Source organism: Lathamus discolor, chromosome 6, assembly GCF_037157495.1.
Source record: "Lathamus discolor isolate bLatDis1 chromosome 6, bLatDis1.hap1, whole genome shotgun sequence".
Classification (NCBI taxonomy): Eukaryota; Metazoa; Chordata; class Aves; order Psittaciformes; family Psittacidae; genus Lathamus; species Lathamus discolor.
In genome coordinates, this window is record NC_088889.1 from 9,963,694 (window position 1) to 9,975,735 (window position 12,042).

General features: G+C 39.5%; 1 protein-coding gene across 1 annotated transcript in view; it reads right to left on the reverse strand.

The window, feature by feature from the left end:
- Positions 1-2,275: 2,275 nt before the first annotated feature.
- LOC136017750 (cytosolic phospholipase A2 epsilon-like) overlaps positions 2,276-12,042 on the reverse strand; it is a 31,905-nt gene continuing 22,138 nt past the window's right edge. Inside the window, exons 13-21 of the mRNA XM_065686304.1 lie at positions 10,374-10,510; positions 8,948-9,170; positions 7,918-8,032; positions 7,032-7,169; positions 6,710-6,817; positions 5,698-5,889; positions 5,095-5,264; positions 3,940-4,126; positions 2,276-3,088 (exon numbers count right to left, since the gene is read on the reverse strand). Coding sequence (XP_065542376.1) covers positions 2,880-3,088; positions 3,940-4,126; positions 5,095-5,264; positions 5,698-5,889; positions 6,710-6,817; positions 7,032-7,169; positions 7,918-8,032; positions 8,948-9,170; positions 10,374-10,510 — 1,479 coding nt within the window. The 3' untranslated portion in view covers positions 2,276-2,879. The remainder of the gene's footprint in view (positions 3,089-3,939; positions 4,127-5,094; positions 5,265-5,697; positions 5,890-6,709; positions 6,818-7,031; positions 7,170-7,917; positions 8,033-8,947; positions 9,171-10,373; positions 10,511-12,042) is intronic.

A 12,042-nucleotide genomic window follows, 5' to 3' on the forward strand; every position in this document is an offset into this window, starting at 1 on the left:
TGCAGTGGGGACAACATCAAGATCTGAAAGGGATTTCTTTTCACAGTTACAGGCACTGAGAAAGTATTTTATACTTTTAAGCATCCCCAACACTTCTTGAGGAGGCCACAGTGCCACTGCACAGTGCAGGGCTGTCAAACTCCAGCTCCCTGTATGGAGGTGGCAGATGCCAGCCAGGGTCCATCTGGCTGCCCAGGAGTGAGCAGCAAGGATTTCTTTGGTGAAGGACATCCAAACAAGCTGATGTGCATACAAAAGACTTTCTGTAGCTTATTATTGACCATAGGAAACAGATGGATCTTTGTTTAAAGGCACATCCAAAAGATTGTTTCTTAATCCCCATCTCACCTTTGTTTTGCTCAATACAGGCAGTAAGCTTTCAGCCAAGCAGCTAATGCAGTGACATATAATGCATGAAACAATACTCAAATCACCTGTTGAAACTATGAGTTTCCCTTGTACAGGCAAAGGTTTAAAGGCTCACTCACTTCTTAAAAAGATTTGTCACTTTTTGCATCTGAACTAAGGAGCTTCAATGAATGATCTCCAAGAAGATACATGTGGGAGGGTGAAATTAGTGTTGAAATTCACATTGATTATACTTTATGTTCTCACGTGTTCTTCATGTCCTCACGTTTATAAGGCTTCACTGTGCAGAGCATTGCACATCATGTGAGGTGGTCAGTGTTTCAGTGAGGGAGTACATGAACTGAGTACACAAGGAAAAAATCGGAGGTTTTTCTCTTTAGAAAAAAAATCCTTGCTATTATGAAATTTAACAGAAAAACCAAATTCAAAATAGTCTCATTTCACTTTGCAATGAATAATGACCTGATTGATAAAGGTTTCGCAGACATGATATAGTTCAAATTATTTAAAACATTTGGCATTTTAAGACACTCTAATGTAAGAACTAGATGCAACAAATGTCACCCAAACTTCAAACACATAAAGAATGGATAACTAACAGATCACAAAAAGCAATAGTCAAAGGAAGGTAACTCCAAAGAAAAATATAGTATCATAGAATACTTAGGGTTGGAAAGGACCTTAAGATCATCTAGTTCCAATCCCCCCACCATGGGCAGGGACACCCCACACTAAAGACTGCAAACAGCTCAGTTATAAGCATATTGCATGGTTTTATCAATGATCTTAAAAGTCTTAAAAAAAAGAAAAACTAAAAACCACTATTGGTGCCCTGATTCATAAAAAAAAAAAAGAAATTGAAATATTAGGGATGCTACAGCAAAGATCTTCAGAACGATTTAGAGAACAGGAAAAACTCCCTCAGAGAGGGAAAAGCAAATTTTGCATCAGCCAACAGGACACAATGCACAGATAACCCAAGGCTGACTTGGGATGCAGCACACGTATGTCAGCAGAGTAATTAGTTATGGGTAGAAGATGGGCTAATTAGCCCCGATGAAAAAAAACAGGGTTAAACAGGCTTAGGCTGTGTCACGTACCTATCTGGCTTTTCTCTGTCCAGTTGTTAAGTAAGTTTCCCCTGTAAAACAGACCAAAATTTCTTCCATCCCACCCTGTTTCATTTGCAGCAAAAAAGTCTTAGGAACCATGCGAGTAACAACAGAGGTATCTCTGGAAAAGACTCTGAGGGATCCCATGAGCTGATGTCCTAAACTACAGCTACAGCTGCCTCACATACGGAGGGCTAACAATCTAGCTTTAAACATGCAATACTGTACCTGAAAAAAGGGTTACATGCGCCCTTTCAAGTGTTTCAGGTACATGAACAAAATGAACATGCTCATAGGTGAAAAATACGGCCCACTCCTTCTCTTCCACCATCTGAATTGCTTCAGGGTGCACCACCAGCTGTTTTTTCCATAGGAGAGACTCTCTCTCTCCCCATCCATTTCCTAGAACTTTATTCCATAGAAACAAACTTGTCACTTTTGAGCATAATCGAGATACCCCTGATCTTAACACCAATTCTTTCCTAGTGACTCATTCTGAAGTTCATTGCATCAGTCGGAGCTTTTTATTATCAAAAGGAAAATAATCCTAAGCGTTTTCTGAGCTGCTTTGACCAGTCTCCTCATATATCATATACTTCTTCCCATCTTATGGAACACTGGGAGAAATTGCAAGGCAATGTTCCAGGGACAGTCAAAGCAGGGGAAGATGAGTGTGACAGGACAGTCAGCAGCAGCTGAAAGCTGGGCAACATGACAACTACTTAGGCTGAGTATAGGTGGTTCTGTGAGTAGCATCTCAGAGAACTCATTTGACCATCTGAAACAAAGATGACTAAATTCAGAGGTATTTTTTATTGATGGTGAAAACTGTATAGACTTTTACAACACTGATAGTAACTTAACAAACATATTTTCGAAGTTTCATGAAGAAAGCCAGTTAAATAAAAACCTCATAAGTGGACAGACACTGTAATCAGCAATAACAACCTTCAATAATTAGGACAGGCAAGACCAGCACAATGAATTAGCTATCTACCAGAGAAATTCCAGTTCAATGGATTGCTGTTCTGCCAGACAGAAATAAAACACTAAAATGTGAATCAAAGCAGCATTTGTATGTTCTACATATTTCATTGTCTTACACAATGCTGTTTTAATTTATAAGGAATATGTATTTATCGATTCATAATGTAACAAGGTAGCAAAACAAAACATGAATCTGTTGCTTTGAAGTTAATTTTGGATTAAAGCACTGGCAAATTCCAATCTGCTCATCTGAACAGTCATGTAAATAAGATGAATTGGAGTCCAGCACATCCTCAGGATGATGCGATATCTACTGCAGGTATCACTGGCAAGCATCAAACATCTCGATCTTACCAGATAATAGAAAACCCAAGAAATATCACATGAAGATTTGAAGCTAGTGGGCAGTAACTAATAATTCCGTTCTTTCCTTCGTGCCACTGCCAAGCGCAAGGCTTGAATAATCAACTGCTCATTATTCAGGACATTGTAATCAGTCAGTTTCACTAGTTTGTCAAAATTCTCTTCACTGAAGCACACCTCCCTTGTAGTAAATGGGGAAAGTATGGTGGAAACATCAACTTTGCCTTCAGCCATCTCTTCAGGACTCCTTTCCACACCTGAGGGATAAATAATAAGAGATGCACCAATAAGGTTTTATTGCAGTAAATGGCTCATAGTAGTCATTTAAGCCATTATAGACAGAAAAGGGAGATTTGGAGGGAAAGACACAATTTGCCAGAGGGACATCTGTACCACCATATACTCCAGCCTCCGGATCAAGCCTCTGTCCAAAACTGATGTAAACCCAAACAGCTGGGAATGACAACAACATTTATTATCAGCAGCACTGCTTGTAGACCACTCCTTGGACAGCATAAGGTCTTGGTTACCCAAACTCGAAAAGTACAAGCAAAAGGAAAGAAAGACAGTCTTGTACTGGATGAAATAATGACCATCTCACTGAAAGTTCAGGAAAAATTATGGCATTCAGAGGATGTAGTTCATATTAAAGTCAAAGATCTGTTCACTCAGTCCTCAGTTTGGGAGTTTACTTTAAAATATGTCAACAAAACCCACATGAATGCACTACCACCAAAAGTCCAGAAGGTTTTGCCTCCATCTTTCTTTGCAAGCATTGATGCATAACAAGTCCATGTCTGTAGAGTAGAAGAGCTTGTGCTGAGGACCTAGCATTCATGTTGCTCCTATTTTGGGAGGTTTACTTTCACACTATCTCTAGTAAGTCCTGTGGAGTATATGCCTGCTTTCATCACAAATGTGCTAGGAGAGCTTCTGGAATTCTCACAGTTCATACGCACTGACACAGATCAGAGGTGTTTTTGTCAGTGATGAGATTCATGTACCAGAATTGGAAAGAAGGTCAGGGATGACAGTGAGACGTTAGATATGATATGGATACACCAGGCAAGCAACTTTAAATTAGAACTACTAGCCAGAGATGACTCACCAGGAGCTTTATATTTCTTGAAAGTGTCATTCACTAGGGGGAAGAAAAGCACTGTTGGAGTTTGTGGACTGTCAGCATCTTCAAACACATAGCACTCCTTCAAGTTTTCCCTGTCTTCCTCACTTATCTCAATTTTGGGAAATGGAATTCCTTGCCCTGAGATGTATTTTGCAATCTGATCCAGAGGCTGGATGAATGAATAAAATAAATAAATTTAGCACAAAGAATCAAAACTCAAAAATACCAAGAGACCTGGTTTCTTTAAACTTCAGCAGCTAACATGAATATTACAAGGTTTAAATCTTCCTTTGGGAAGATATCAATTTTCACATCGAAACAGCCATAGTTATACTAGACTTAGCAATTTATCTTATTTTCTACATTGATTTAGGCAAAATAAGAAAACAATCACTTTTTTTGAGCTTACAAGTGGAGCCAAAAGCCTCAGGACTGATATTGTTATTCTAATGAAACAGGTTTAGAGGGAAAAGGCAAAGAAACCACAAGAATGGAGAAGGAAGACATCAGTTCAGATTATTCTGTATTGTCTTGACTTCTTGTTTACCACTTTCCCAATCTTTCTGCCCTCTGCAGTTTGTGATGTTTGACAAGGACTCCCTATTAGCAAATACATTTATCAACATACCTTATGACCTCATGAACGAAAAACATTTTAACAGCTATATTTACTTTAAGCTTATGTTTATTTTATATTATTCTCATTATATATGCAACACTAATATTATTTTTCTTTGTGAATCAGGTCAATCATCAGCCCGTACTTTTCCCTAAAACTGATGAGATAAACAGACACATAGGTTTTCCCATTTATTATTTTGAAATACTGTGAGGACTTTCCATTGCCTCTGGAACTTGCTCAGTTCAAGGATAAACAAAATCAGTATCGGAGCTCAGTTAGCTCTTTAAAAACTCTTGGATCCACTGCAGTGAAGATCTTGATGATTTTGAAGTATCTGTATCCAATACAGTCTTCTAATGACCTCCTTAGTTACTGAGAAATACATCACCTAACAAAGCAGATAATAATCATATAATTCCTACTGCGGTACAAAAGGCCAGTTTGTTTAACTGATGAGTGCTAGAGACCAAAAGACCATGAAGGAAAAACATCCCAGATGCCATGACTTGTCTTACCAGTGTCTGGGACCCTCCACTGTAATTTAAATGCAGGAGGACATCCACCTCCCTCTTCGATCTCAAAAGTGGTGGGTAGCTTGTGTTGATGAAAAAACCGGTATCAACCAGGGAGAGCTCATCATCTGCTGTTTCCATCAGTTTATTTGGGAAGGAGTCTATCACTGTGTCTGCAACACAAACATTTGTCATTATAACAAATAAAAAAACACAATTGACTGCTCTGCAGAAAGGTACTGAGGGAAGAATGGAGAATTTCTTCTCCCCATTTTCCCTGCCTTCCTTTGACTGACTAGCAGCACTGATTTACAGAAGTGACACACTACAGCTTTTTCTGTCATTCTTTCCTGGACACTCCAAGCAGCTTTGGCTGAGCTCACCCCGCCCACTTGGAACACAATGTCCAGACAAACAAAATCAATTTCACTCCTCAAACCCACCCCCAAAAATAAAATGCTGCTCAAATCTGTCTTCCATTTGTGGAAGGGAGAAGTAGGATTTCAGAAGTCAATCTTGTCTCTTCCTTCTTGTTGGAAATCCTAAAGAAATTCCCAAATCTAAACCTCTCAAAATTTTACTAAAACCCAGGCTGTGTTACTGTGCCTTTCCATGTAGAAAATCCTTCACTCTCCAGGTACTTGCTATGCATCTGTAAGCCTCTGATAAAATTGGGATACTGTGCAATGGTTGGGCGTCCTGTTAAGACATCTCGCAAAGCCGAGGAGAGGGCGCTTGAGGGAGTGAATAGGCATGTGTCTACCTCATAGGGATTCATGGACAGAAAGGGTTCCTCCTCTGCAAGAAGGAAAAAAGCAGTTCTGAGTTAGGACAGTTTTCAGAAATTATTAGTATTTTTAAAAATGAAGTAACTAATAACCACAGTTGTCACCATCCCCCACCCCACAGGTAAATCAAACGTTGCTATAAGCCTTTAAGGTCTATGCTACCAAATAAAATTCAGCTTTATGCAGTGAATTAAATGACAGCTACCTGAAGGCAACAAGCTGCCAGGAAGTAAATACCACCTCCCACTGTAGGCTTCCTCAAATGATGCCCACCTCTATTGCAGTGTGTGGTGGAGGGGAGAGCCAAGTCCCAGACATACAGGATAGCACTGGCCGTTGAGCAGGACACCTTCAGAATACCTGTGAGTATCACCCAGCTGCAAATGTTAGCTAAGTTAGGAGGCCAGCCACTCCAGGCTCCCTGTGCAATTAACAGCAGGAGTAAGCTTTCTCCAAAGGCAGTTTAGGGGAGAAAAAAGCCCTCCGCAGGAGCCATTTTCTCTGCTGGCAGTGTTAGTGACCAAGGAGGGCAATATTCTAACTTAACAATCTTAAGATGTGGTCTTAATACAACATGATTTTTACATGTCTTCTGGAGACTCTTTTTGTGCCTGTTTATCCTTCAGAAAAAGGCACAGCTTTGCCAAAGTAACACAGTTTAAAGTCAGGCAGAAAATTTTCTTAGCTGACATCTCTGCTTTATTTTCCTCATTTCTTTCTCTGACTTCAACAGCATATCTTCAGGCATTAGACCTCTGCACAGAAGGTGCAATATATATAACATGCAATATAGACTGGTAGTTAAAAAAAAAAAAGTTCCAAAATCTCACCAATATCTTTTACTCTGTCTCTGGTCCATCTAGACCAGAAGTCCTCTGAATCAGTAGCCAAATTCCAGACATACATCGCATCTATGGAAAATATACTACTCCACATGCCTGTAACGTGAAAGAGAGAATAGAAACTGATAGGTGGAGTAGTCTTGGATGAATTTTAACAGATACGTACCTTGAGTCCTTGGATACTTCCTTTCTGTCTGTCTGGAGATCTTTGTACTCATACTGCCTATGTCCTTGCTAATGTACAAACCATGTGATCACTCACACCAGCTATAACTCAAGTAGGCTACCTTTCCCTCTAGGCAATAGTCACCTTGCATATAGCAGATGCGAGTCTCTGGGAGCCTCTTCACCATCCTTCCCATAAAAAATTCGCTTCCAAAGTGTTCTGCAGGAATAGATGCTCCATATTTCAGGAGACTGACTTCATAAGGAGTGAACTCCAGCCACTCTACGGCAACAAACAGCCAGATCATGAAAAGGCAATAATACGTTAACTATTGCTAAATAGAAGAGTATTAGAGAGTAGAAACAAATAATGAGACAGACATTGGGTAGCTCTGACTAGTTTTCCAGCTATAGGTATATCTATATTGCCTGCATTACTAATGCCATAAGATCCTTTCACATCAAGGCAGGGTGGACCCAGGCTGTGACACAGCAATCTCCAGCAGAAGAGCCCTGGTTTGAATGAACCCCTAAGTATTCCCTGAAGTTAATCTTATGCAGAAGTGTGTATTGCTCATGTATAACTTGTTCTCTTTAGGGCACCAGGATTGGTGTGGTTCATATTAAGCAAATACTGTGAAAATTAATATTACAGGAAAGTGATTTTCCCGACACTAGACCCAAAAAGTCTAAGTTTCCCTTTCAATTTTTCCAAATAAGACCACATGGAACCATCATGCAAATTAGTCACAAGCTTTTTGTGATGAGGATAAATTGTGACTTTGGCATCTTCCATAGTATAACAGTGTTTTCACTTCTGATAGTGTAGAGAACTCAAATTCTAAAGGCTTAACACGTTTGGACTTTTTATTTTTAAGTGTTAGTCACTATTATCTGACATTTTTAAAGGGTTTTATTTTCAGTTAGAATGAAAGGTCTATTATATTATTAAAGCTGATTACATGCATTCAGTCTTAGTTAAGATTCCTTAAATTATAAAGTTGTTAAGAAATCTAAATCACAACCATTACCTCTGAATGCCTGAGCACTATAGTTGGACTTGAGGTTGATGGCCACATAGACGGGCAACGGGTTCTGGCCATTATCCACTGCCTGCTGTTGGTCTGATAGTCTATGCTCATCTTTCTGGGTTTGATTAAAAATGGTTAATGGAATGAGGTGAAAAACAATTTGCACTTGAAACAATATAGTGTGAATTGTCAGGTTTATCTAGATTTTCCTGCCCATTCTCAGCTCACTGGATTGTTCAGAAATATCTGCCCTAGGATATTCCAAACTTGGCAAGTATCCCAAAAGAAGCTACACCCTATATGGATTCTTGGATTTTGAGATATGAAGAGAAGTTGACTGTAAATTGAACCAAGGGAAAAAAAAAACATTCCCACAAAGAAATATGTGGCTAAGTGAAAGATAAGGGAATTTCCTTGGCTGAACTTTAGTGAACAGAATAGATCGTATTTTAAGATGCTCACAAGCAGATGCAAAAATACACTCTATTGCACATGACAATTTCAAACTTCCTTCAATAAATATAAACCAGAAGGAAACTACTTGAGTTATACTATTTTTAAAGTATCAAAATTTATATCACACTTTCTAAAAAGCAGATAACATATTTAGAGAATGTTTTTTCTGCTATTTGAATCTTTTCCATATGCAATCTATAAGTAAGTTATGTTACAAATGCATATCTTCATTTATGCTAGTGAAGTCAGTTATTTTAAATTTTTAAGTGTCTCTTCTACTCAGAATATTTAATGTCCAAAGTAATTAGTTTACATTTCAAAATATATTTTTTGTCAGGATTTTAGTTTTTTAAGAAGACAGAACATCTTCGCCTGCAGTGCCATGACTATTTCAGTTCAAAGTCAGCCTCACTTTACAGCAAGAGTAGTATTTTAATAATGACCTGAATACACAGAACTTAATCAACTACTAAACTATATTTGCATTAGCAGTACTGAGTGGCATCCCAGGATTTATTTTCCTTTATAGCTATAGAAGTTCTCCAGGTTTCTGGAAAAATAAAAAGAGTAATACCTTGTCATGTAGCATGGATTCAATGACAAGCCCCCAAAGGTCTATGAAAGAAGTGCTATGTCCTTCTTTAGCCCTTTCCATTAGGTCATTATAATAGTACTTCAGACAATCCAAACTAAAACAGCAGATCTTGGATTTGGTAACTTGCTTGCGAGCTTCCTTGATTGCATCCTCCAGATATTTTTGTGACCAATTAGCATCTTCATATAAATTTGCCATTGTCCTGAAGAAGCATTAGAAGAAAATAATGAAAGAGTAGTAATGCTGTGGTTTGGCTTCAGAGAACCTTTGTGCAACCTGTTTGCCTGTTTCTTTGTTCTTATGGGGTTCGCAACAAAAACTTACACACACCTAAAATACTTACATCAAGAGCAAACAAAACCACGAAGCACTCCTGGGTTTGATAATAAAAGTTTACATGGACTCAAAAATGATCTGAGAAATTCAAGGGATTTAAAAAAAAAAAAAAAAAAAAAAGCACCTGAGGCTATTAAATACAAAGACTCCACAAGTCCTCAGAAAATCCATCTCTTCGAAGGGGGGAAGTATTCTGGGGAGCAGTCATTACCAGTTTGCTCTCATCCTATGTTTGTTCTGGAGTACCTTCTAATGGCTTCTGCCAGCAAGAGAACTGGACATGTCTGAGTATGGCCATTTTTAGTGTCTCCTTGAAATCATTACACAAACAGGCACACTCAGATTTCCACATGCATACAGAGAAGTTAAAAGAATTTTGGCAAATATTTAGACAAATCTGCCATAAAGGTTTGGAATTACTTAAAAGGCCTGACACAGAATTCAGTGCAAAAAAACTCCCCAATTCCAACCAGGTGTAGAGGAGTGGACCTACTAGAACCCACTTGATTAAATACTTTATATCATCTGCTGTATGCCCACTGGGAGAAGACAGCACTTTATATTGACCAACCACAGCTGCAGCCTCTCCACGGTCAGTAACTTGGCATCACTTGTTGGACTGTCTGTGACAGTAGTAATTCCACTAGCCCCAAATATATCTTTACCAGAGGGAGATGCACTCTTAATCCAAAATGGAAGTGAGAATAAGCAGCAAATGGCAGGCATAAATTCTTCTTCTCATCTTTCTTCAATTTCCAGTCTAAAGATGAATTTGCTGCATTTAGTCTAAGATATAATTGATAAAATATGAATAGGGAATAGAGCATTTACATGAAAATATCGGGCATAAACTGTGTCAATGTGGTAAAAAAGGCAGCTGATGAACGTGATGATTGATCTCTTATTCAGTGTGTTTAGTTTCGTTTTTCTAGGTGGAAACAGTGGAGATTATAAGGAACATAGAAATACCATTGCTTTACTAAGTGCCATATAAGCTGATGATGCTGAACAAATAGTCAAAGGTATTGAGCAGAAGTACAAACATAAACCTTGTTTGGGTCATTCTTACCATGTGGTACCTGATAAACCACCAATGTATGAAATGCAGTCCAACAGATTGAGTTTCTGGAGGCCCAGCAGGCTGCCATACATTGCTGTCAGAGATCTAGTCCCTCCACCAGTAGTTGTGATGGCTACAACTGGCACCTGTACAATAGAGCAAGGCAGAAGAAGCAAAGGGTTGCAGGTATTAGTGACAAGCAACCCTTCTTACCGCAGAAATCAGATAACAGGTTACAGGCATTGGTACAAGTAGTGACGTTACAAAAGGTTCTGTTGCCACAACCTGACTGATGGGAGAGGGAAGTCTTGTGTCTTACCCACTCAGGTCGGGTGGGTGGAAGGCTGTTTGCTTAATATATAATTGGAAATCAGCCTCATCACCCTGGAATTCTTCTCAAAGTGTATTATTAGAAGCTGTCACAGAAAATACAGGATTTACCATGCCCGAGCAGATTAGCGATCCGTGATTCTGCCTCTAACAATGACCAGTGTCTCAAAAGAATGCACAGCATCCTGTAATCAGCCAGACCCCATAATAGCCAAAGTCTTCTTGGCCTCAGGCCACTAATTACTTTATGTCCTGAAGCACAATCATCAATAGGGCTTCCCCCATTCCAAGGTCCAAGTGTGGTTGAAGAGGCAGACAATTCTTCTCTTAATCTTTTCCCAATCTAGTACACCCTTTGCTTTCCTTAGCATCTTGAGTTGTGTGGATGTTTACATGCCCTATGGAAAATGGTTATTTATACCTATAGAATCATAGAATAGTTAGGGTTGGAAAGGACCTCAAGATCATCTACTTCCAACCCCCCTGCCATGGACAGGGACACCTCACACTAAACCATCCCACCCAAGACTTCGTCCAACCTGGCTTTGAACACTGCTAGGGATGGAGCATTCACAACCTCCATGGGCAACCCATTCCAGTGCCTCACCACCCTAACAGGAAAGAATTTCTTCCTTATATCCAATCTAAACTTCCCCTGTTTAAGTTTTAACCCGTTACCCCTTGTCCTGTCACTACAATTCCTGATGAAGAGTCCCTCCCCAGAATCCCTATAGCTCCCCTTCAGATACTGGAAGGCTGCTATGAGGTCTCCCCTGATCCTTCTCTTCTTCAGGCTGAACAGCCCCAACTTTCTCAGCCTGTCTTCATACGGGAGGTGCTCCAGTCCCCTGATCATCCTCGTGGCCCTCCTCTGGGCTTGTTCCAGCAGTTCCATGTCCTTTTTATGTTGAGGACACCAGAACTGCACACAATGCTCCAGGTGAGGTCTCACAAGAGCAGAGTAGAGGGGCAGGATCACCTCCTTCGACCTGTTGGTCACGCTCCTTTTGATGCAGCCCAGGATATGGTTGGCTTTCTGGGCTGCGAGCGCACACTGCCGGCTCATGTTCATTTTCTCATCGACCAGCACCCCCAAGTCCTTCTCTGCAGGGCTGCTCTGAATCTCTTCTTTGCCCAGTCTGTAGCTGTGCCTGGGATTGCTCCGACCCAGGTGTATTAGTTTCTAATTTTATCAATTAGAATAATAAACTAGAATAATTTCAAAAAGTTATATTTTAGTGTATACATTTTCTAACATTTTTCATTATGCATTGAAATTCTGATGTTAGTTTATCCTTTTTTTTCCAGTTCAAATAGAAGTGAAAAAGAAAGAGGGTATTTTTTTCTT